Raw genomic sequence first — 24372 nt, 5'->3', positions numbered from 1 at the left:
GGCAACCAGTGTTCCCTTTCCAGTGTAGATTACCTTGTTCCAGAACTTAATATAGATGGAATTATACAGTATGTATTCTTTTGTACAAGGCTCCTTTTACTTACCATGTTTTGTGACTCATTCACATTGCTGTGTGTATTAGTAGTTCATTGCTTTTTATTACTGAGTAGTAATCCATAGTATGAATATACAATCCTTAAAAAAATTTTTTTTATCTTTATTTTTGAGAGAGAGAGAGAGACAGAGTGTGAGCTGGGGAGGAGCAGAGAGAGAGGGAGACACGGAATCTGAAGCAGGCTCCAGGCTCTGAGCTGTCAGCACAGACAGAGCTGACGCAGGGCTCAAACTCACAAACCACAAGATCATGACCTGAGCCAAAGTTGGACGCTCAACTGACTGAGCCACCCAGGCACCCCTACAATCCTTTTTTAAAAATCCATTTCCTATTGATGCATAACCGTTTCCAGTTTGGGGATAACATGAATAAAGCTGCTGTGAACATCATACTAGTCTTTGGGGACATAGGACGCATCTTCATGTAGTGGAGAGAGAGAGAGTGAGAACTCTCATATCTTTTATAAGGACCCTGATCTCATTCATGAGGCCTCCACTTTAATGACCCAATTACCTCCCAAAGACCCCACCTCCTAATATTATCACAATGGAGTTAGAGCTTCAACAAATGAAGTTTGGGACAGACACAAACATTCAGTCTGTAGCAGCCACCATGTGGGTCATTGCCCTGCGGCCAGTGCCCTGTTCTTTTTTAGTCCCTGGAGTTATTTTCCTTTCCATGGGCCTACCTATGCATTTGAGTGTATATTTGTGTTATGCTATCCAACACACATAGGTCTTTTTCAGCAGGAGGGTTTTAAAATTTTTCTAGTCCTCCATGTTGCCAGAAATGGAAGTCTAAAGGAATACAAATTGTGGTTTTCACATGAAAAGATGCTCAACATCACTCATCCTCAGGGAAATGCAAATAAAAACCACAATGAGATACCACCTCACACCTGTCAGAATGGCTAAAATTAACAACTCAGGAAACAACAGATGTTGGCAGGGATGCAGAGAAAGGGGAACCCTTTTGTACTGCTGATGGGAATGCAAACTGGTACAGCCATGCTGGAAAACAGTACAGAGGTTCCTCAAAAAGTTAAAAATAGAACTACCCTATGAGCCAGCAATTGCACTACTAGGTATTTGTCCAGAGGATAAAATACAGATTCGAAGGGGAACATGCATGCATCCCAGTGTTTATAGCAGCACTATCAACAATAGCCTAATTATGGAAAAAGCCCAAATGTCCATCGACTGATGAATGGATAAAGAAGATGTGGTGTACACACACACACATATATACACACACACACACACACACACACACACACACACAATGGTATATTACTTGGCCATCAAAAAGAATGAAATCTTGCCATTTACAACAACATGGATGGAACTAGAGTGTATTATGCTAAGTGAAGTAAGTCCATCAGAAAAAATATATGATTTCACTCATGTGGAATTTAAGAAACAAAACAGATGAACATAGGGGAAGGGAAAGAAAAGAAAATAAGATACAGAGAGGGAGGCAAACCATAAGAGACTCTTTTTTCCCCCATATTTTTAATGTTTATTCAGTTTTTGAGAGATAGAGCATGAGTGGGGGAGGGGCAGAAAGAGAGGGAGGCAGAACCGAAGCAGGCTCCAGGCTCTGAGCTGTCAGCACAGAGCCTGACTCAGGGCTCAAACCCACGAACCTTGAAATCATGACCTGAGCTGAAGTCAGACGCTTAGTCAACTGAGCCACCCAGGTGCCCCAGGAGACTCTTACATATAGAGAACAAACTGAGGAGCTGGAGGGTAGGTGGTTGGGGGGCTGGGCTAAATGGATGATGGGCATTAAAGAGGGCACTTGTTGGGATGAGCACTGGGTGTGTACATATGTTATGTGTAAATTCTAAAACCAATACTACACTATATGTTAACTAGAACTAAAAAAAAAAAAAAAAAGTAAAGCTGGAAAATGAGATTGGTAGAATACCAGTAAGAGCTTTAAATGTGAGGGTGAGAATTCTATGCTTAATTTGGTAGACAGGGTTCAGTTATACATGGCCACACAAACCTTGTAGGTCTAGAGTTTTTGAATTATATGACTAAATATGAACTCTCATAAGATTAATCTGGCATCCTGTATGTTGGATGGCTAGGAGAGAAGGAAACTTATTAGAAGTTTTCTGTAAAAGTCTGGACAAGAGGCAATGAAAGTCTTTATTAGGAGAATGTCTGTGGGCATGGAAAGGAGTGGGTGAATCCAAAAATACGAACTGTCTGACTTGGTAAATGATTAGTTTTAGGTTGGAAAAATCAAAGAGGTAGCCAAAGGTAGAGTGGAGGAACAGATCACATTTGTACATTAGCTAAAGATTTAACCTTTGTAGATAAAGTTTATTTTAACTTCTGGGTGCTTTTTGGAGTGTTTATCATTTCAGAAAGGGCTCAGCAATGTTTAAAATAAGTTGGGGGTCCATTTAATCCATGTATCTATGCGTATGACCTTGTTCAGTTCAAACATGTTTATCGAGCATCTGTTATATCCTAAGCAGCCTTCAAGGCACTGGGGCTAAAATTCTGAAGGAAAATAGGCATGGTTCCTGCTCCTAAAAGCAATAGTGTTTTGAAATATAATAATAAATTAGTTATTGATTCAATATTAATATAAATATAAAGATGCATATTGTGTAATGAGTGTGTACTTGTTCCATCTCTGTTCTAAGTGGTGAAAATACAACAATGAGCAAAACAGACAAAAATTTCTACCTTCATGGAAGTTATATTACAGTAGAGGAGACTGACCCCTTGAAAGTAAACATATAAATGAGGTTATTTCAGATAATGATAATTGCTACAAAAGTGGAACTAGGTTAAAAAGTAAATATATATTGACAGAAGGGGCTTACTTTAGACCAGGAGGCCAGTGACGGACTTTTTGAGGAGAGAGCAAATCATGCAAAATATCCAGGGAAGAGCACTCCAACCAGAGGAAAGAGTAAATGCCAAGGTCCTCAGAAGAGAAAGAACATGGCAAGTTCAAGACACAGAAACAAAGCCAGTGTGGCCAGAGTCGAATAAGCAAGAGGAAGAGAGGTAGGCAGGGGCAGGCTCTTGGAGGGTTCTGTAGGTCATGGTAAGGAGTATGGTCTTACCCTGAGTGTGTGGAGGGTTTTAGAAGTAACACAATTTAGTTTACATTTGTAAAAGGATCCTTCTGGCTGCTGTGCTGAGAGTAGAGGAATAGGGATAGAATCAGGGAGACCCATTAGGAGGCTATGGATACACATGTCTGTCCATATATATGTCTCTTGTCTTTTAATGGCAAAACACAATGTTTCTCCCTTTACAAAAAGATAACCTATAATATAAAGACTTTGTCATCACTCATCATTTTTTGTTCCAATATTGGTCAATAAAGCAATCTTTTAAAGTAAAAAAATGTGGTTTTCTGTGATTCCACCGAACATATGGTAGAATTTCATATGTTTTTTGAATAATGATTTTGTGCACTAAGATGTCTTTTTGTCTTTCTTACAGGGCACATCTCCGAAGGGGGAAAAAGTGGTGCATTTTTGGACATTCTGAGGATTCACAAGGAAACCAGACATGTCCTTGGATGACATTAAGATGAAATCTAGTGACTTTTTGGAGAAGGAGCATCTTGACAGTGGGGGCTTTGGAAAGGTGTCTTTGTGTTTACACAGATCCCATGGACTCGTAATCCTGAAAAAGGTGTACACAGGCCCCAAGCGTACTGAGTGAGTTGGGATCAGAGGTGGGTGGGCCAAATTACAGGCTGGCCATGGGAAGAGTTACCGTGGAGGAGCAGGGCAAGGCAGTGGATATGCCATGGCCCAGGCTTTAGAATGAGACAGACTGTGGCATATCAGCGTGTGGGCTTTATGTCAGATAACCCTGAAAGCTGGTTATTATTATTCTCCCTGTGCTGCTGATGAGGATTCTGAGGCTGGTTAGCAAAAAGCTTGCAGTAATAAATGATGAAAGACAAAGAGAAGGAAATAAAGAAGGGGAAGGAGATTAAGGGTAATGAGGGAGGCAATGAGAAGAAAATGGGGAGGGGTCCTTGAGATAGACTTAAATACTTGCTTCACCATTTTGGTAAGGACCAGCCCTAAGTCTGGGGGTGGGGGAAGTAGCCTATTAATTAGAAGTTCCAGAAGCCCTCTCTTTAAAGCAACTGGTGGACTTGTTTTACCTCCCTTTGTTCCTGCCAGAGTGGTTACCAAGAGAGGCTGCCTTATTTTTTTTAATGTTTATTTTTGAGAGAGAGAGAGAGACAGAACGTGAGTGGGGGGGAGACAGAAAGAGAGATGGAGACACAGAATCCGAAGCAGGTTCCAGGCTCTGAGCTATCAGCACGGAGCCTGACGCGGGGCTCTCATGAACCATGAGATCATGACCTGAGCCCAAGTCAGACGCTTAACTGAGCCACCCAGGCACCCCAAGAGAGGCTGCATTTTTAATTATCCTGTCCAACGCAGCCCTTTTCTCAGGCTGCTTCTCCTTGCTGCTCTTCATTTCCTCTGCATTCATTCGTTATTGACCTACTGCCTCTTGAGCACTCACTGCCTGTAACTGGGAAGGAGGAATATGAAGATGAGCAGGAAACGCCTCTGCCTCTGGAAGCTTGTAGCCTGGACCCAGAAGGGATCAGTACATACACAAGTACCAACACAAGCCTATGTGATGTGATGCATTGGAGCCATATGCTGTGTTTCTTGGGGGAACAAGGACAAGGGCACTAACTGTGCCCATCTTAACAGCACCTTTCTCTCCTGCAGGTACAATGAGTCCCTCCTTGAGGAGGGCAGGATGATGCACAGGCTGAGACATAATCGGGTGGTGAAGCTCCTGGGTGTCATCTTAGAAGAAGGAAACTACTCCCTGGTGATGGAGTACATGGAAAAGGGCAACCTGATGCACGTTCTGAAAGCGGAGGTAAAGAGGGCTTTGCTGTGCACCGTACAGGCACAGCGGCTCGGGGGCTGCCTGTCTGTGATGGTTATTGCCACTGTGTTCTTTTGTAGCTTGTTGGTGTCAAATAACCCTTGTGTGAGTGGCTAGATACTTTGGATTTTCTGAAGTCAGTCCCCTTGTTAAAACATCCTGGACTTTCCCTGCCCCAGAAGGTGGTCTTGCCTTCCCGTCAATCCTTGCAGACAGCTGTCTGTACCCCTCACCTGGGGAGGTCCCCCCCACCCATGTCTTAGTCTTATAGTAGGCTTTTGTCAGCCACCCGAGCATCCACTGTTCAGGGACAAGCACTGTCTTCATGATGTGAAGTATATGCCTAATAGGTAACAGTAAACACTGACTGATTGGTTAAAGGATGTACACTCTCAATAACTGTGTGTGGAGATGGGATATTGATGATTGCCCTTTGATACCATTTAAGAAACTTACAGGCTAAATGTAGAACACTAGAGGCAACAACACTGGATAAGTAAGACTTAAAATAGGAAAATAAAAATTGATTTATGAAAACCAAATCACATTGATAAAACATTTTGTAGAGTTTATCTGTTAAAAAATTTTTTTTAATGTTTATTTATTTTTGAGAGAGAGAGACACAGAGCACTAGCAGGGGAGGGGCAGAGAGAGAGGCAGACACAGAATCCGAAGCAGGCTTCATCCACACTGTCAGCACAGAGCCCGACATGGGACTCAAACCCACAAGCCATGAGATCATGACCTGAGTCCAAATCCTGTGCTTAACCAACTGAGCCATCCAGGCACCCCATAGAGTTTATTTTTCTAAAGGTATTTCATTTTGTTTTGTTTTTGTTTGTTTTGAGAGAGAGCTCAGGGGAGAAGGGCAGTGGAAGAGGGAGGGAGGAAGGGAGGGGGAGAGAGAGAGAGAGAGAGAGAGAGAGAGAGAGAATCCCAAGCAGTCTTCACGCTGAACTTGATCTCACGACCATCAGATCATGACCTGAGGTGAAAACAAGAGTCAGACACTTAACCGACTGAGCCACCCAGGTGCCCTGAGTTTATCTAACTAGTAAGAGCAAGGTCTTGTGCTAGTTAATCAAGAAGCAATAGCAAATATGACACACATAAAAGGGACAGATAAGGAAGTGAACAGTATGGTGCAATTGTGTTTTGATAGACATCCTCCTAGTGTGCTGTGGGAACACAAAGGAGCAGCAGTCACTTTAGTGTGTGATAAATAGGAAGGGATTCCAGGAGGATGCTTGGGCCAAAGCCCGAATGACAAGCAGATAATTAGGGAATAAGGGTTCCAGGCAGAGACAATGGCATGTGCAAAGGAATGAGAGTATGCCATATCTGGGAAACTTACAAGTAACTGGATTTGGCCAAAGCGTAGATTGCATGAGACAGTGGTGGGATGTGGCTTTCTTTAGGGCAGATGTTCCCCCTTTTCCTGTCTTCTCCCCCCGACCCTACATCTGCCCAAAATTATGTCTGTTCTTCAATTCTTTTAAGTCCCAGACATCTCTCACAGATACCTGTGGGAAGGGGTAAGAGAGGTTCACCTATACACATTGTGTTGTAATTTGATCAGATTGCTCTTCTCCCCAAAACTGGGTAAGATCAGCTGCTGCATGAAGTAAATAGTCATTTTGATTGGGAGGTAAATCTTTTGGGACAAGGGGGCATTCTCCCGGATCAGGCAAAGATAAGGTAGACTAGTTTGGGCTCCAGAGGGAACTCAAGAGGACATGAGGGAGAAAATCAGGAGGGGGAATGAGAAGGTCTTTCCTTTCCTTGCTCAGAACTTTTTCCTAAGTCCAAAGGTATATCAAGGAAGAAAGGAAAATCTCTGGCTATTTTTTGTATGCTGGTGATCAGGTGACTAATTCATCTCCATTGTGGGTTTTAAATATGATTTGGGGGGTTGACTTGGGAATCTAACTTCCATCATTTAAATTTTTTTCCTTGGGGCGCCTGGGTGGCTTGGTCGGTTGGGCGTCCCACTTCAGCTCAGGTCATGATCTCACGGTCTGTGAGTTCGAGCCCCGCGTCGGGCTCTGTGTTGACAGCTCAGAGCCTGGAGCCTGTTTCAGATTCTGTGTCTCCCTCTCTCTCTGCTCCTCCCCTGTTCATGCTCTGTCTCTCTCTGTCTCAAAAATAAATGTGAAAAAAAAAATTTAAAAAAAAAAAGAAAAAAAAAAAGAAAAAAAAAATTTTTTTCCTGTTTACCAACAACCAACATATATCTAAATTTTTAGGAATCAGCCTAAACAGCCTTGTTTGTAAACTAGAGACGGTGCACATATACACGTACACACACATAGAAACAGTTTGCGTTTTTCAATGTTAAGCAAAACTAATGTTTAGCTGCCATCATAGAAATTGGAGTTGTCTGTATTAATGTTGATATTTATACAACTAGAATACAGTCATAAGTAAGAGTGACTTGAGAATTTACAAAGATCTAAAATAGATGATACCAAATCACCAAATAGATACTAAACCCACTTCAGCATTGTTTTAACATCATGTTATCCCATAGATTAGTCTTTACATATTTGTAATAAGTGTGAGCATGTTCTCTTATATTCTTTTTTTCTCAATGTTCATCTACACATTTCTGTGACACTGTTCACCTATTTAATATATAGTAGCACATAGTAATGTACTATAGAAAAATACTTGTTTTTTGTTTATTTATTTATCCATCATTCAACAAACATTCCAGGCACCATGCCAGATAGTCAGGATGCATTCTAGATTGATGATGATGATGGTGGTGGTGGTGGTGATGTTTTGCTCTCAAGGAGCTTAATTTTACAGCATTTTAGTATATTGCCATATTGGCATGAATGTTTTATTTTTACATGACAGAGCACAACATTAGTACCCTTAGCACCTGGGATGAGATCTTTCTTTAAAAGGGGACTTCTTTTAAAATGACAGCAGTGCTGAACAGCATAATAGAAGGAATCCTGGTAACTGCAGATGGTCCCCAACTTATGATAGTTGGACTTACCAATTTTTTGACTTTATGACAGTCAGAGCAATAGGCATTCATTGGAAATGATACTTTGAATTTTGAATTTGGATCTTTTCCTGGGCTAGTGATGCACAGTACCAGCCTGTCTTATGATGGTGGGCAGTGGCCATGAGCCGCACCTCCCAGTCAGCTATGTGATCACAAGTAAACAGCCGATATGCTCACAACCATTTGGTTAGTCACACAGCGATTCTGTTTCTCACTTGCCATTTCGTATTCAGTCAGTTACATGAGATGTTCAATGTTTTATTATAAGATGGGCTTTGTGTTCAAGATTTTGCCCAACGAGGGCTAATATAAGTGTTCTGAGCATTTTTAAGATAGGCTAGGCTAAGCTATGATGTTCACTAGGTTAGTTTAAACACATTCAATTTAACGATATTTTTAACTTATGATGGGTTTGGGATGTAACCCCATTATATGTCAAGGAAGATCTGTCTGTTCTAAGGTTCAGACCCCAGTACTCTTGAATAAAACAGTCGGTTTGGCCTGTTTGATTACCTTTCCATTTCATAGACTTAACTATCACTGTTTTAGATCAGTATCCCCCTTTCTGTAAAAGGAAGGATAATTATGGAAACCATTGAAGGAATGTGCTACTTACATGGAGAAGGAGTAATACACAAGGACCTAAAGCCTGAAAATATCCTCGTTGATGATGACTTTCACATTAAGGTAAATCATAATCTAAAGGTTTCTAGAAGATTGGGGTGATTTTAGTTTTAATTCTCCACTATAGATCCATTTTTTCACATGGTAGACCTTAAAGGAAGACCTCACTCAGCTTATAACTGGTGGTGGTGGTGCTGGAAGGTTCTGCCAAGGATTGAAAAGAAAGATACGGACTTGATGGAGTCCATATTATTTATTTATTATTTATTTATTTACTGACTTTAATCTATATTTTGTATCAGTTTGTTTGTTTTTTTTAATTCTAACTTTTTCCATTGTAGTAAAGGGAACAAAGGGAAAGGATTTTCCTTTTGTTCACTCAAGAGCAAGATTTAACTAGATGGAACATCACGTCTAATTGGCTTTGGCAACAGGAATCCAAGTGCGAGAATCTGAAAGGGGAAGCAGCTTTTGGGGGAGAACTCAGGAACTGCTTATGCAGGCATCCTTCTACTACAAGATTGTGCTTCTAACACTTCCTTCTAATCTTGGACAGATTTTTAATCCTACGACTTTAAAGGAAGGTTCCTTCTTTACAATAATAACTTACCTCTAATGTATCTCTTATGTTAGAATCTCTGGATTTTAGACAATCCCGTGCTGGAATTCATACCTATATGCTTGGATTCCTAGAGGCAAAAGTAAAACTGTCACCTTTGATTTCTTCTTAACCGTGTGGTTCTGTAATTTTATCTGGCCATCTCCCTCTTCGTTCTGTGTCTGACCTTTGTATTTTTCTCTTTGCTTTCTTGTCTGTTTTTCTCCTCCTTCCCATCCTGTCATCTCTTAGGTTCAGACTACCAGCTCAAAACAAGTAACACTACCATCCTTTTCCTCAGTGTCTTTGGAATCCTTAGACTCTCGCATCCATGGGCTTTGGAACACCGTTGGGGAAAATTGAAGGTGCAGTACCTACTCACCATCTGCTCTACAAATCTGCTGGGAAGAAAATACCTTGTATTCCTAGCCCCAGAAGTCGTTGAAAAAAATATGCAGAGTAAATGAGGAATTAGAATAAACATGTTTTACTGTAGTTCATGTCAGAAATGACTTCTGCTTTTCCTCTTTCCTCCCCCTCCCCCAACCCTACTAGCAAATTCCCTGGGTTTATTGCATAAGAATTGAGATACCAGAATTTCACATGAACATTTCTTAGGGGAGATTTTCTTAGATGGCTGAAGAGACACAAAATTTCTGTGAGTCTGTTCAGAAGTAGCTGTTTTAAACCTATCTAGTGTAACCACTTCAGGAAATTCACTATACCTTGCATCTATTAGATAAGCCCCAGAGTTAAAGACAAGTCTGATTTGCTTATAGCTTTCACAGAACACTCCCATTGGCTTGATCTCTTGCAGATAGCTGATCTTGGTGTGGCTTCCTTTAAGACGTGGAGTAAACTGACTAAAGAAGAAAATAATGAGCAGAGAAAAATGAATAATAGCGCCCCCGAGAAAAATGGTGGAACCCTCTGCTACATGGCCCCTGAGCATCTGAATGACATCAACGCAAAACCCTCAGAGAAGTCAGATGTATACAGCTTTGGCATAGTACTTTGGGCAATATTTGCGAATAAGGAGCCATATGAAAGTAAGATGTTTATAGAAGAGTAAAATCTGTGTGTTAATCAAAACTGCTGAGTGAAATAGTGGCCTTCAATGACATCAGTTAAGATTTATAACGTCTTTTTACCTACTAGACCATAAGCTATACCAGGGCTGGGATGGTATCTGATTGAGTCAGTGCTATTTCCCCAGTCTCTACACACACAGTGCCTGGAACACAGTTGGTGTTCAGTACATTTGTGGTGAATGAATGATTAATCTCAGTTTAGGAATCAGGGATCACAGGAAAAATAGGAGCCTTGATGATGTATCTGAGCTTGGAAGGTATTGTAGAATTCCAGGATTTTTCCTGGACAGGAAAGCTTGCTTGCTTCTGCTTAGGAGACATATGCCTCATACTTTCATTCATTTGCTTGCTCCTTCACTCAAGAATTACTTCTTTTCGGGGCACCTGGGTGGCCCAGTTGGTTAAGCTTCTAACTCTGGAGATTGTACATCTCAGGTCATGATCTCATGATTCGTGAGATCCAGCCCTGTGTTGGGGCTCTGTGCTGTTAGGGATCCCTGATTGGGATTCTCTCTGTCCCTTCTCTCTCTGCCCCTCCCCTGTGTACACTCACACTCTAAATAAATAAATAGACAAACAAGCAAATAGATAAGAATTATATCTTTTCAGTACTTACTATGGGCACTTTAATTGGAATTAAGAATAAAAAGATGAGAAAGACATTCATGCAGGAGAAGATACAGTACTCATTCCTCAGTTTGTTAAGTGCCTAAATTACTGGACATTTCCTGGTCCCCTTTTCTTGGGTGATTATTGGCTCCTCTGGTTTAATGATCACCACTTTGCCAAGGCCTCTCAAATCTCTTATCTAGAGCCCTGGCCTGGATATCCACTTATCTGTTGTATCTATTACACATACCAGAGGAACCCCAAAGCAACATGCCCTCAAACAGATTCATCTACATGTTCTCTGTGTAGTCCACTTGGCTCTGCTCTTCTCATGTTCAGAAAATGGCATCACCCTCTCTCCTCCCACCCCCTGTACCCTACCTAGTTGTTGGGCCAGAAGCATTTCACGTCTAAGTCTTAGCTTTGCCTCTTGTCTCCCACATGCAATCCCACATTTAAACCTATGAACTCAAGATTATATGTGATTCAGGCTACATCTTGAATCCATCCACTTCTCTCTATCCCCACCAGACTCTATGTAGTTCAGACCCTCCGTATTTCTGCTGATGGCTGCTCATGCCATTCCCCATTCACACTTCAGCCACGCTGGTTGTCCTAAAAGGCAAGTATGACCATCTCACTCATATTTTTGAAATCTTTCCAAGGCTCACTGGGCCTTCAGGATAAAGTTCAAATTCTTCAGTATGGAATACAAAGCCCTCTCTGATTTAGCTTTTCCATCTTTCTCTAGCCTCATTCCTTACCTGTCTTTCTTTAGTCATTTTGCCCAGTTATGGTGAGCTACTCATAATTCCTGGGCTACATTATGATTTGGGGGACTTCCAGTCTATTCATATCCTGCTTCCCTAGCCCAGAATCCTCCTCTCTGAGTCCTCCTTCCTGATTCTTTACATGGATAAATCCCACTTATGTTTCTAGACTCAGCAAATCCTTCTCTGACCCTCTAGTCATGGTTGTGTTAGCAGAAACCTTTGTGCTTACTTTTTAAATAGCAATTATCACTCTATATTTTATGTTACTCTCAATAAACTGAGCTCCTTACAGGTAAGAGCCGTACCTTATTTGTCTTTATAGTAAAATCTGAAGTATGCCATTGGTTTTAGTCACATATTCTATTTGTTCTACCAGGAGACCTCTTTGGTGTGAATTCTGTCTTTCATCTCCAGAGGTTAAGATGTTGTTTGATCATCTGGGCGGTGGACCATGTCAGAGGGTCATTCTGCCCCTAAGGAATGAGACAGCCCTACTGAAAACACACCCCAGGCAGAGAGACATCCAGCCTTGTCCAAACCCTGTGATCTTCCTGCCTAAGACATTTAGGACCTGAGAAAAAGTCAACTTAAATCCCTCTTTGCTTTATAGATGCTATCTGTGAGCAGCAGTTGATAATCTGCATTAAATCTGGGAACAGACCAAATGTGGAAGACATCATTGAGTACTGCCCAGAGGAGATTATCAGCATCATGAAGCAATGCTGGGAGGCAGATCCAGAAGTTCGGCCAACATTTGCTGGTAAGAGCAGCTTTTATGGCTATATACATTGCCTACGAGGCCATTTTCTTAGTAAGACGTTATCAAAAAGTTGCTCTAAGTTTTTAAAAAACTGAGCTCTACTTGTGATTTCAGATTGCTTTTCTAGATTTCAAACATTTTGTTCAATTAAAAAGGCCTCTCAAAAAGCATGAAGGCATATAAGGCCCTCATTTCTTTTTTTTTCATAGAACTTTTAAAAAAATTATGTTAAAATATACATAACACATAATTTACCATTTCAACCTTCTCTAAGTGTACAGTTCAGTGGCATTAAGTACACTCACAGTGTTGTGCAGCCATCACCACCGTCCATCTCCAAAACTTTTTTGTCTTCCCAAACCAAAGCTCTGTACCCATTACATACCAACTCCCCATTCCCCTTCCCCCAGCCCTTGGCAACCAACCATTCTCACTTTCCATCTCTAGGAATTTGACCTCTCTGGGTATCTCATATAAGTGGAATCATACAGTATCTTTTTGTACGTGGCTTCTTTCAGCATAATGTCTTTAAGGTTCCTCCATGTTGTAGCACATGTCAGAATCTCCTTCCTTTTTCTTGCTGAATGGTATGTATATACCACATTTTATTTATCCATTCATCTGTTGGTGGATACCTGGGTTGCTTCCACTGGCCTTCTTATTTCGTAGCTTCTTTTCTTTCTTCTCCCTCCCCTTGTGTAGCTGACATATTTGAAGATGTATGTTGTCATTTTGATTGGGCCTGTAGTGGAGGGAGAGGGCAAGGGATATGGATGTTTGCCACATCTTGTACCTCCTCTCATACCCCTAGGTTACCTAGGATCTTGCTAAGATCCTAGAGGCAGAGGAAAAATGGAAATCAGAGGAAAGAAAATCAGGTGAGGACAAAATAAATAGTAAGAAGTCACTTAGGAGCCTACAAAGCATTTTACTTTCATATTTCTGCTATGAGGAAACAGAATTAAAGCCTCATCTACCACTACTACCAAGGATTAGAGTGGTACTTTAATTTACTTGCTTGTTTTCTTATTCTCTTAGTCAGCCTGAATTTTCTCCTGGCTTTGTCTCTTCTCTTCTTCCATGCCTTTTTCTTTTTTTTTTTTTAATTAAATTTCTTGAGGCAGCTCATTCTTTTAAGCATCCGACTCTTGACTTCAGCTCAGGTCGTGATCTCACGGTTTATGGGTTTGAGCCCTGCATTGGTCTCTGCATTGACAGTGTGGAGCCTGCTTGGGATTCTCCCCCTCCCCCCCCCTCTCTCTGCCTCCCCACCCTTAAAATAATTGAATAAACTTTAAAAAATGAAAATTAAATTATATTTCTTGTTTTGAGATAATTATAGATTTATGTGTGGTTGTAAGAAAAAGACAGAGGGGAGTCTGGCTTTCTCAGTTGGTAGAGTGTGCGACTCTTGATCTCGGGGTTGTAAGTTCAAGCCCCAGGTTGGGTGTAGAGATTACTTAAAAATCTCTTCTTTTTTTAATGTTTATTTTTTAGAGAGAGAGAGAAAAAAAAAATCACACAAGCGGGGGAGGGGCAGAGAGAGGGGAACAGAGGATCTGAAATGGGCTCTGGTTTTGACAGGAATGAACCTGATGTGGGGCTTGAACTCATGAACTGAACCATGAGATCATGATATGAGCTGAAGTCAGATGCTCAACCTACTGAGCCACCCAGGTACCCCTACTTAACAATCTTAAAAAAAAAAAAAAAAAAAAGGAAGAACACAGAAACATCCCTTATGCCTTTTACCTAGTTTACCCCAATGATAGCATCTGGCCAAACTGTATATAGTATAGTATCACAACTAGGATACTGACATTGATACGGTCAGATATGGAACATCTCCATCACCATAAGGGTCCCTTATGTTGCCCTCTTATAGCCAACCCTACTCTCTCCCCAGCCCCACCCCTCTCCTTCACATTCTGGTGATCATGAATCTGTTCTCTATCATTTTGGTCATTTCACAAATATTACATGGATAGAATCATAAACTACTTTTTGGGATCCCTTTGGATTGGCTTTTTGCCACTCACCATAATTCCCTAGAGATTTATCCAAGTGGTTGTTTGAATCAATGATTTGTTCCTTTTTGTTGCTGAGTAGCATTCCATGGTGTGGATGTACAACAGTTTATTTATTCACTCCTCAAAGGAAATCTGGTTTGCTCCTAGTTTTTGGCTGTTATAACTAACAGTGCTGTAAATATTCATTGTTACATGTTTTTGTGTGGATATATGTCTTTATTTCTCTGGAATAATACCCAGGAATGAGATAGCTAGGTTGTATAGTAGTTTCATGATTGCTTTTTTGTGGGTTTTCTAATGGCTAAGGACATTGAATATTTTTTTATGTGCTTTGGTGCTTTATGTCTTTTGCCCATTTTCTCATTTGATTGCTTTGTTTTTTACTGTTGAATTTTGAGTGCTCCTTATATATTATATATAGTATTTCTTCATTGGATACGTGGTTTGCAAATATTTTCTTCCAACGTATAAGAGTTTCTTTATCCTCTTAGCAGCATCTTTCATAGAGTAAAAGTTTTTGAAGTCTAGTTTATTGATTTTTCCTTTTTATGGATTGTACTTTGATGTCAAGCCTAAGAACACTGTCAGTGTTAGATCTCAAAGATTTTCTCATGTGTTTTGTTCTAAAATTCTTACAGTTTTACATTTAATTCTGTGTTAAGTATATTTTTTTTCTATATATTTTTTTTCTAATTGTCCAGGAAAATTTTTAATTGCTAACCAAAGAACAGTAGCACAGAACTAAATATTTGGTTGTCCTTCTTGGCAGTTTTCAGTTTATATTTTATTGGAAAAATACCACATCCGTTTTGAATTAATTTTTGTATAAGGTACATGGCTTAGTTTGAAGTTCATTTTTTGCTTATGAATATCCACTTGTTCAGGCACCATTTGTTTGAAAGTCTATCTTTCCTCCATTGAATGGCTTTTTCTTCTTTGGCAGAAATCAGTTGGGATGTTTGTATGGGTATATTTCTGGGTTCTGTATTCTGGTGTATCTCTATTCCATGCATCTCCCCTCTGTCAGTACCCACAGTCTTAATTAATATAGTGATATAAGTCTTAAAATTTAGTAGAATTAAATAAATTCTTTATTTAAAAAATTCTTTCAGCCCCTCTAGTTCCTTTGTCTTTCCATATAAAATTTAGAAAAATCTTGTCTGTACCTACCAAAAAAAAAAATCTTACTAGAATTTTGATAGAAATTGTGTTAAATCAGTATATCCATTTGGGGAGAACTGAGGTCTTTACTATATCAAGCCTTCAAATCCACAAACACAATATGTCTCTTTATTTATTTATATCTTCTTTGATTTATTTTATCAGGGTTGTATAGTTTTCAGCATGCGAGTTCTATATATTTTCTTTTTTGACAAATTATAAATAGTTTGTATTTTATTTAAAAAAAATTTTTTTTTTTTAACATTTATTTATTTTTGAGACAGAGACAGAGCATGAACGGGGGAGGGGCAGAGAGAGAGGGAGACACAGAATCGGAAGCAGGCTCCAGGCTCTGAGCCATCAGCTCAGAGCCCAACGTGGGGCTCAAACTCACGGACCGCGAGATCATGACCTGACTTGAAGTTGGACACTCAACCGACTGAGCCACCCAGGCGCCCCTAAATAGTTTGTATTTTAAATTTAGGTGTCCATTTGCTCATTGCTAGAATATAGAAATATAGTTGATTTTTTTTTTGTATGTTAATCTTGTATCTTATGACTCTGTTGAACTCACTTATTAATTCCAGGAGTTTTTTAGAGATCTTTTTTTAGATTTTCATGTCATCTCCAAATAGGGACAGTTTTATTTCTTCCTTTCTGATCTATATGACTTTTATCTCCTTTTCTTACTTTATCATATTGTCTAGAATTTCTAGCATTATCTTAAATAAGAGCAGTGAAATCAGATATCCTCATCTTTTCTCAGTATTTGGGGAAAGCATTTGGACTTTCACTATGAAGTATGATGTTAGTTATGGGTATTTAGTAGATACTCTTTATCAGTTGAGGAAGTTCACCATATTTGTTCTTATTTTTCTGAGAATTTATCATGAATGGGTTTTGAATTTTGTCAACTGCTTTTTCCGCATTGATTGATATGGTCATTATTTCGCTTCTTTAAACTGTTAGGATGGGGCATTAACACTGATTTTTGAGTACCAAACCAGCCTTGCGTCTCAGGAATAAAACCTATTCAGTAGTGGTGTATGATTCTTTTTATTTATTGCTAAATTCCATTTGCTAGTATTTTTTAAGACTTTTGCATGTATATTCATGAGGATATTGGTCTATACCTTTCTGGTTTTTATATTGTCTTTTTTTTTTTTTAATTTTTAAAATCTATTTATTTTGAGAAAGAAAGCACAAGTGGAGGAGGGCAGAAAGAAGGGGAGACAGAATCCCAAGCATGCTCCACACCATCAGCACAGAGCCCAGTATGGGTCTTGAACTCATGAACTATGAGATCATAACCTGAGCTGAGATCAAGAGTCAGACGCTTAACTGACTATGCTACCCAGGTGCCCCCCTTTGTCTGGTTTTGCTATCAGGGTCAATATTGGCTTCATAAAATAAATTGACAAGTTTTTCCTCCTATTTTCTGGAAGAGAATGGATGTAATTGATGTCAATTCTTTAAAAGTTTGATAGAATTCTCCCATGAAACCATCTGGGCCTGGAAATTTCTTTTTTGGGAGTTAAAAAAATTTTTTTTAATGTTTATTCCTTTTTTGAGAGAGAGAAAGAGAAAGAGAGTCTGCATGTGCGTGTGTGGGGGAGGGACAGAGAGAGAGAGGGAGACACAGAATCTGAAGCAGGCTCCAGGCTCTGAGCTGTCAGCACAGAGCCCGATGTGGGACTTGAACACATGAACCATAAGATCATGGCCTGAGCCGAAGTGGATGCCCAACTGACTGAGCCACCCAGGCATCCCTCTTTTTTGAGAGTTTAAAATTGTGAAGTTAATTTCTTTAATAGTATAGGAGCTATCCAGATCTGTTTTACATCAGAGTAGTATGTTTTATATCAGAGTAGTATACCAAGTAGCTTGGTAGTTCTAGTTGTGATAGTCTGTATTTTTTGAGGAAATTATATATTTCATTTAAGCTGTCAAATTTATATATGTAAAGTTGTTTGTAGTATCCCTTATTAGTATTTAGATATCTGCAGTGTTTGTAGTGATATGCCCTGTTTCATTCCTGGTACTAGTTATTTATGTCTTCTGTTTTCCTTTGTCAGTCTTCCTAGAGGTTTATCAATTTATTGATCTTTTCAAACAACCAGCTTTGTGTTTCATTGATTTTCTCTATTGTTTTTATGTTTTCTAACAGACCCCTGTTCCTTATCATTTCCTTTCTCTACTTTTTGTTTGTTTTGTTCTTCTTTTTCTAGGTTCTTGAGATGGGAAGTTAAATTATTGATTTGGATTTGAGACCTTTTCTTTTTTCTAATATGTATGTAATGCCATAAATTTCCTTCTCGGCACTGCTTTAGTTATGTCCCCACAAGTTTTGATAAGTTCTTTTTTACTTTCATTTATTTAATTGCATTTAAAATTTTTCAAGACTTTCTCTTTGATCTATGCATTATTTAGAAGTATGTTGTTGGGGAGCCTGGATGGCTCAGTTGGTTAAGCGTCCAACTTTGGCTGAGGTCATGATCTCATGGTTTGTGCGTTCGAGCCCCACATTGGGCTCTGTGCTGACAGCTCAGAGCCTGGAGTCTGCTTCAGATCCTGTGTCTCCTTCTCTCTCTACCCCTCCCCTGCTCACACTGTCTGTCTCTCACTCAAAAATAAATAAAGATTAAAAAAAAAAAAAGTATATTGTTTAGTTTCCAAGAGTTTGGAGATTGTCCTGTTATCTTTCAGTTATTGATCTTCGGCTTGATTTCATTATAGTCAGAGAACACATTCTGTGTGTTTCAACCTTTAAAATTTATTGAGGCTTATTTTATGTCCAGGATATGGTGTATCTTGGTATATGTTCTGTGGACACTTGAAAGAAATGGGTTATTCTGCTGTTGTTGGGTAGGGTATTCTGTAGATCTCAATTAGATCCTGTTGATAATGTTGAGTTCTTTTATACCTTGGCTGATGTTTTTTCTAGTACTTTAAATCGTTGAGAGAAATGTTCAAATCTCCAACTAGAATTGTGAATTTGTCTATTTCTGCTTTTCGTTTTATCATCTTTTGCTTTATAGATTTCACATCTCTGTTGTTTGGCACATGTATATTTAGGATCGCTGTGTCTTGATGGATTGATCCTTTATCATTATATAAATGTCCCTTTTTGTCTTCAGTAGTCATCTGTGCTCTGATGTCTACTTTTTTGGATATTAATATAGCCACCCTTCTTTCCTTTTATTAATGTTAACATGATACATCTTTCTCCATCTTTTTACTTTCAACTACCTATAATCAATTATATGTGAAGTGAGTTTTTTGTGACAGCATATACTTGGGTCATTTCTTTATTCTGCCAATGTCTGTCTTTTGATTGGTGTTTTTAGACCATATACATTTAATGTAATTATTGTTATGTTAGAGCTCATGTTTGCCATTTTGTCTTGTTTTCTGTTCTTTCTGTTTTTCATTTCTCTGTTTTCTTTTTGCTACGTTCCTGTGCATTCTTAAACATTTTTAGAATCCCATTTGAATTTACTGACAATATTTTTGAGCATAGTTTTCCTAATGGATACTCTAGGTGTTATACCATCTGTACATAATTTATTGCAGTCTACTAATGTTATTTTACCAGTTTAAATGAAGTATAAACACTTTACTTCCTTTACTTCTCTTTACTTTCCTCTGTATATAATTGCCTTAAATATTTCCTCTACATACATTTATAATACTTTGACATTGTTACAGTTCTTCTTCAACTATCAATCATAGTCTAGAAGATTCAAAAGGAGAAGGAAAGCCTATTGTATTTAGCCATATTTTTTATCACTGTGTTGTGGGGTATTTTTTGTAATACTAGTTCTGACACCAAATGAGTCACAACTGGGTACTCTAGAATTCAATTAAATTCTGACAGTGACTACCTGGAGTTATTGTCAGATTCCACAGGTTTAAGGGCTTAGTCCTGCTGTAAGATTGTCCCCACTTTATATACCAGATGCAGATAGGGTGCCCAGGCTACCCACATTTCTGCCCCATCAAATACAAATCTGAAGGTCCTCATACTACCCCCTGAGGTTCGGTAATTCACTAGAACAACTCATAAAACTCAGGAAACATTTTGCTTACATTTACTGGGTTATAATAAAGGATACAACTCAGGAACAGCCAAGGGAAGAGATTTCATTAAGCAAGTTATTGGTGGTGGGAGTGGTGTGCCATGAAGCTCTCATGCCCTCTTTGGGCATGCCCCTTTCCCAAAAATGTACCCACTCAATGTATTCACTAACCTGGAAGCTCTCCAAACCTTGTTGTTAACAGGTTTTCATGGAGGCTTAATTAGGTGGGCATTATTGATTAAATCATTGGTGGGCTCAATCTCCAGTCTCTGTCCGCTCACTGTAGGTCAGGGAGCTGTAATGAAAGCTCCAAGCCTGTAGTAATAGCTAGGTTTTTCTGGTGACCAGCTCCCATCCTGAAGCTATCTATCTTCTCCTCCCCATGCCTCCAGCCTGAAGCCATCTCATTAACATACAATTCTTACTGCCTAGAATATCTTAAGGATTTGAGGAAGTTCCCTGCCATGAACCGGCTGAAACTGGGAAAAAGAACACCTATTTATTTTTTAGTTATACCATATGTGTTCTTTCTTCCTGATATACCAAGTATCTTTTTTTTTTTTTTTTTTTTTAATCATTTCCTTCTTGTTTAGGAAGTTTCTTTAGCCATTCTTTTAGAGTGTGTCTGCTAGGGACAAATTACTGTAGTTTTTCTTCATTTGAGAATGTCTTGATCTTCCCTTCATTTCTGAAGGATATTTTTGCTGGGTGTAGGATTCTAGGTGGACAATTCTTCTCTTTCAGGACCTAATAAATACTGTGCCACTTCTTCTGGCCTCTGTGGTTTCAGTTAAGAAATCCTTTTTTTCTTTCTTTTCTTTTCTTTTTTTTTTTTTTAACTTACAGGTAAGGTATTTTCTCTGACTGCTTTCATGATTTTTTCTTTATCTTTCAGAGGTTTAATTATTATTCGTTTTGGTATGAATTTCTCTGGGTTTATTCTGTTTGAGTTTTGTTTTGATTTTTGAATCTGTTAGGTCATGTGTCCCTTGCCAAATTGGAGAGGCTTTCAGCCATTATCTCTTAGAGTACTTTTTTCAGCCATGCTCTCTTTTTCCTTTCTTTCTGAGATTCTGTTAATAGAAATACTAGAACTTTTGTTAGAGTTCCACTTGTCACTGAGGTTTTGTACACTTTTTTCTCAGTTTATTTTCTCCCTCTTGATCCGATTAGTATATTTCTATCATTCTGGTCTTTCAGTTCACTGACTTTCCTGTGTCCCTTTTATTCTGCTGTTGAATTTATCCATTTTGGTTTATTACATTTTTCAGTTCAAAAATTTCATTGAAATTTATTTTATATCTTCTCTTTCTTTGTTGAAGCTGTTTTTTCATTTGTTTTTAACTTTGTAATTGCTTATTGAAGCATTTTTATCATGGCTGTTTAAAAATCCTTAAGCAGGTAATTCTAATATCTCTAATATCTTCGTGTTGGCATCTATTGATTATGTTTTTTCCTTCAGTTTGAGATATTCCTGGTTCTTAGTGTGATGAGTCATTTTTCTATTGAAACTTATACATTTTCTTACAATGTTATGAGATTCTGGATCTTCCTTAAGCCTTCTGTTTCAGCTAGCCTTTTCTGACATGGCTTTGGCAGTGGAAGGATGACTGTTACCTTTTTGTGACAGGTAGAGGGAAGTCCAGGTTTTCTATTGAGCCCTGTTGACACCTGGGGTGGGGGGTGCGGCTTCTTTTTACTGGTGAGGGTGGAAGTTCCAATGGAGTCCACCTGGTCTCCATGGACACTGCAATGGAAGTGAAAGTTCTGACTCCCACTAGCCCTTTTCTGACACTTCTCCATTGGAATGAATAGGGGCACCTTACAACTACAAAGTAAGGGTGCAAGTCCAGTCTGCCCTGGTAATCCATTGACACCACTGAGTGGAGTGCTCATTACCATCTGGCAAGAAGGAAGGTCCTGGCTTCCTTTTTGGCCTTCTCTGACATCACCCCGGTAGGGGTGTTGGTATACCCTGTTACTGTCTCATGAGGTTGGAAGTCTCAGCTACCTACCTGGCCTTTGCTGGTGAGGTTGGGAATGGAGCTACAGTATTTTCTGTGATGTTTGCCTGGAGAGTGGTTATTGACTAAAGGTCTTTTGTCTTGCTAGGATGCTCTTTGCTTAGTCCTTTGGCTCAAAGGATCAGGCTTTATTTAATTAGGATTTTTTTTTTTTTTCCATTGGGTTGCCAGCTTCTTTAAGCCCAAGTCTGGGATCTAAGAGGCAAAAAGAAATCCTAAATGAACACATTGTCATGTCTTTCCTCAGATCCCAAAGTCCCTAGTTTGTCAGCCTTTGTCTTTCCTTCTTTCAGACTCTTTTTATGTTTGTTTCATATGTGATATCTAGGGGTTCTTGTGCTTAGAGGGAGAAATAAGGAAAAGTATGCCTACTCCATCTTCCTGGAAGTGAAAGTTGCCTTTTTCTTTTAAGGCTGACAGCCTTTAACTTTTTATATCAAATCACTATTCTGAGTATTCTGTAATAATTTTTTTTAAGTGTATTTATTTTGAGAGAGAGAATGGCAGCAGGGGAGAGGCAGAGACAGAGGGAGAGAGAATCTCAAGTAGGTTCCACGCCGTCAGCGTGGAGCCTGATGTGGGGCTCAGATCCATGAACCATGAGATCGTGACCTGAGCTGAAATCATGAATCAAATGCTTAACTGACTGAGCCACCCAGGTGCCCCTATCCTAGAATTCTGATACCAGGGAGACAGAAACAAGGAGTCCACCCATCCTTGCTCACTTGGAGATTAATTTATACTAGATAGGGCTTTGTGCTGCAGTGAGAGAAACATGCTATTAGGCAATAGCCCTTGGTTTCTTTTTTTTTTTTTTTTTATTTAAAAAAATTTTTTTTAATGTTTATTTATTTTTGAGATGGGAGCGACAGAGCATGAGAAGGGGAGGGACAGGGAGAGAGGGAGACACAGAATCAAAAGCAGGCTCCAGGTTCTGTGCTGTTAGTACAGAGCCTGATGCGGGGCTCGAACTCACAAACTGTGAGATCATGACCTGAGCTGAAGTCAGACGCTCAACCAACTGAGCCACCCAGGCACCCCAATAGCCCTTGGTTTCTCGTGTTACCCTGTTCCTTCTTCTTCCACCTAGTTATTAGTCTTGCTAGTCTCTTTGAGTAAGTCAGAGATTTGGCATTTAAATTTTTATTTTACTGCTTTGTCCACAGATTAAGATAAGTAATTCAAAGATAATAGATTACTAATACTCAAATTTTACTTTAGGGTTGGCGTTAGCTCAAGCAGTTATTTCGCATATGGTTATTACTTTAGAAAATACTTAAGAAATTTATAGTATTATTTCTTTATATAGGTATTGAAGAAAAATTTAGGCCTTTTTATGTAGATCAATTAGAAGAAAATGTAGAAGAGGATGTGACAAGTTTAAAGGTAGGTAATGCTCAAAACATTAACCTATCAAAGCATATATATTATCAATCTTGAAATTCAAAGCAATATAACTTGTTACTAAGATTTGAAGTAGGCTAGCTTAGTTAGTAATCACATGAAACAAAATTAGCAATTTTATATAGATATCATCAAGTTGGCATACTGGACCCATTCCTCCATCGAAACTAATGAAATGAGAGAAATTATATATAGCAATATGAAAACAAAAGCACAGCATCACTGGAATAGAATGGAAAGTACCACAAGTGGATCAGTCGTTCTGAGGAATTCTTGAAAGATAGAAAGCCAACAGAATTAAATTTGCTAAGACATACAACAGAAAAAAACAAAAAACAAAAAACACTACCCCTAAACATAATGCTGAAAAAGTACTGGAGGAGCGAGCCTTGTGTCAACGTACCGAAGAAACAGCACGGTCACCTGTGACATCAACGATGAGATCTTTACTTGGGAACCGGGTTGTTGCAGTTTCAAAAGTTGGCTCCTCCCCCTGATAACCTTGTGCTAAGCAAAGGAGCAGCATCCACTTCAACCTGAAGCAATGAATTTGGTGTCTGGGCTATGACAAGGATTGTTACCAACAAGTAACCAAGGGAAACAAAGACCTTCCCTACATACACACCCTCAGGAAATAAGCTGCTAGCATAAGTCTAACAGCAACATACTATAATCATGAAGGCAAGACTACAGTAAAGAAAATAGGCAGGCATAAGGAGGTTTTAAGATAAAGATAAATTAAGAGAGTCAATATCCAGTGTTCCCCCATTGAATGGTCTTAGCACCCTTTGTGAAAATCAATTGCTCATACAAGGGTTTATTTCTGGGCTCTCTGTTATGTTCCATTGGTCTATGCTTATCCTTAGGCTAATACCACATTTTTTTTTTATTAAAAAAATTTTTTAATGTTTATTTTTGAGAGAGAGACAGCGTGAGCAGGGGAGGGGCAGAGAGAGAGAGGGAGACACAATCTGAAGCAGGTACCAGGCTCTGGCTGTTAGCACAGAGCCCAATGCGGGGCTTGAACCCACGGACGTTGGGATCATGACCTGAGCTGAAGTTGGATGCTTAACCGACTGAGCCACCCAGGTGTCTTGAATACCACATTGTTTTGATTTCTGTAGTCTTGTAGTGAGTTTTGAAATCAGGAAGTGTGAACCTTCCAAATTTGTTCTTTT

At 39.2% G+C, this 24372-nt stretch overlaps 1 protein-coding gene and 1 long non-coding RNA gene across 7 annotated transcripts in view; one reads left to right on the top strand and one right to left on the bottom strand.

Annotated features, from left to right (window-relative positions):
- The window catches only part of RIPK1 (receptor interacting serine/threonine kinase 1), a 73037-nt gene that overhangs the window by 43285 nt on the left and 5380 nt on the right, over positions 1-24372 (top strand). For all 6 annotated transcript variants that reach the window (XM_078446686.2, XM_078446683.2, XM_078446685.2 and 3 more), the window contains exons 2-7: positions 3592-3812; positions 4857-5013; positions 8591-8728; positions 10081-10312; positions 12347-12496; positions 23100-23176. In XM_078446686.2, coding sequence (XP_078302812.2) covers positions 3661-3812; positions 4857-5013; positions 8591-8728; positions 10081-10312; positions 12347-12496; positions 23100-23176 — 906 coding nt within the window. In that variant the 5' untranslated portion in view covers positions 3592-3660. The remainder of the gene's footprint in view (positions 1-3591; positions 3813-4856; positions 5014-8590; positions 8729-10080; positions 10313-12346; positions 12497-23099; positions 23177-24372) is intronic.
- On the bottom strand, positions 13085-23712 carry LOC145715489 (uncharacterized). Its single transcript, XR_014137696.1, has 2 exons — positions 23598-23712; positions 13085-13238 (listed from the first exon to the last, which is right to left on the bottom strand). It is a non-coding gene; the product is annotated as an uncharacterized LOC145715489 (long non-coding RNA).

Source organism: Panthera onca, chromosome B2, assembly GCF_046562875.1.
Source record: "Panthera onca isolate mPanOnc1 chromosome B2, mPanOnc1 haplotype 2, whole genome shotgun sequence".
Classification (NCBI taxonomy): domain Eukaryota; kingdom Metazoa; phylum Chordata; class Mammalia; order Carnivora; family Felidae; genus Panthera; species Panthera onca.
This window is presented reverse-complemented; position numbering and strand designations above follow the sequence as displayed.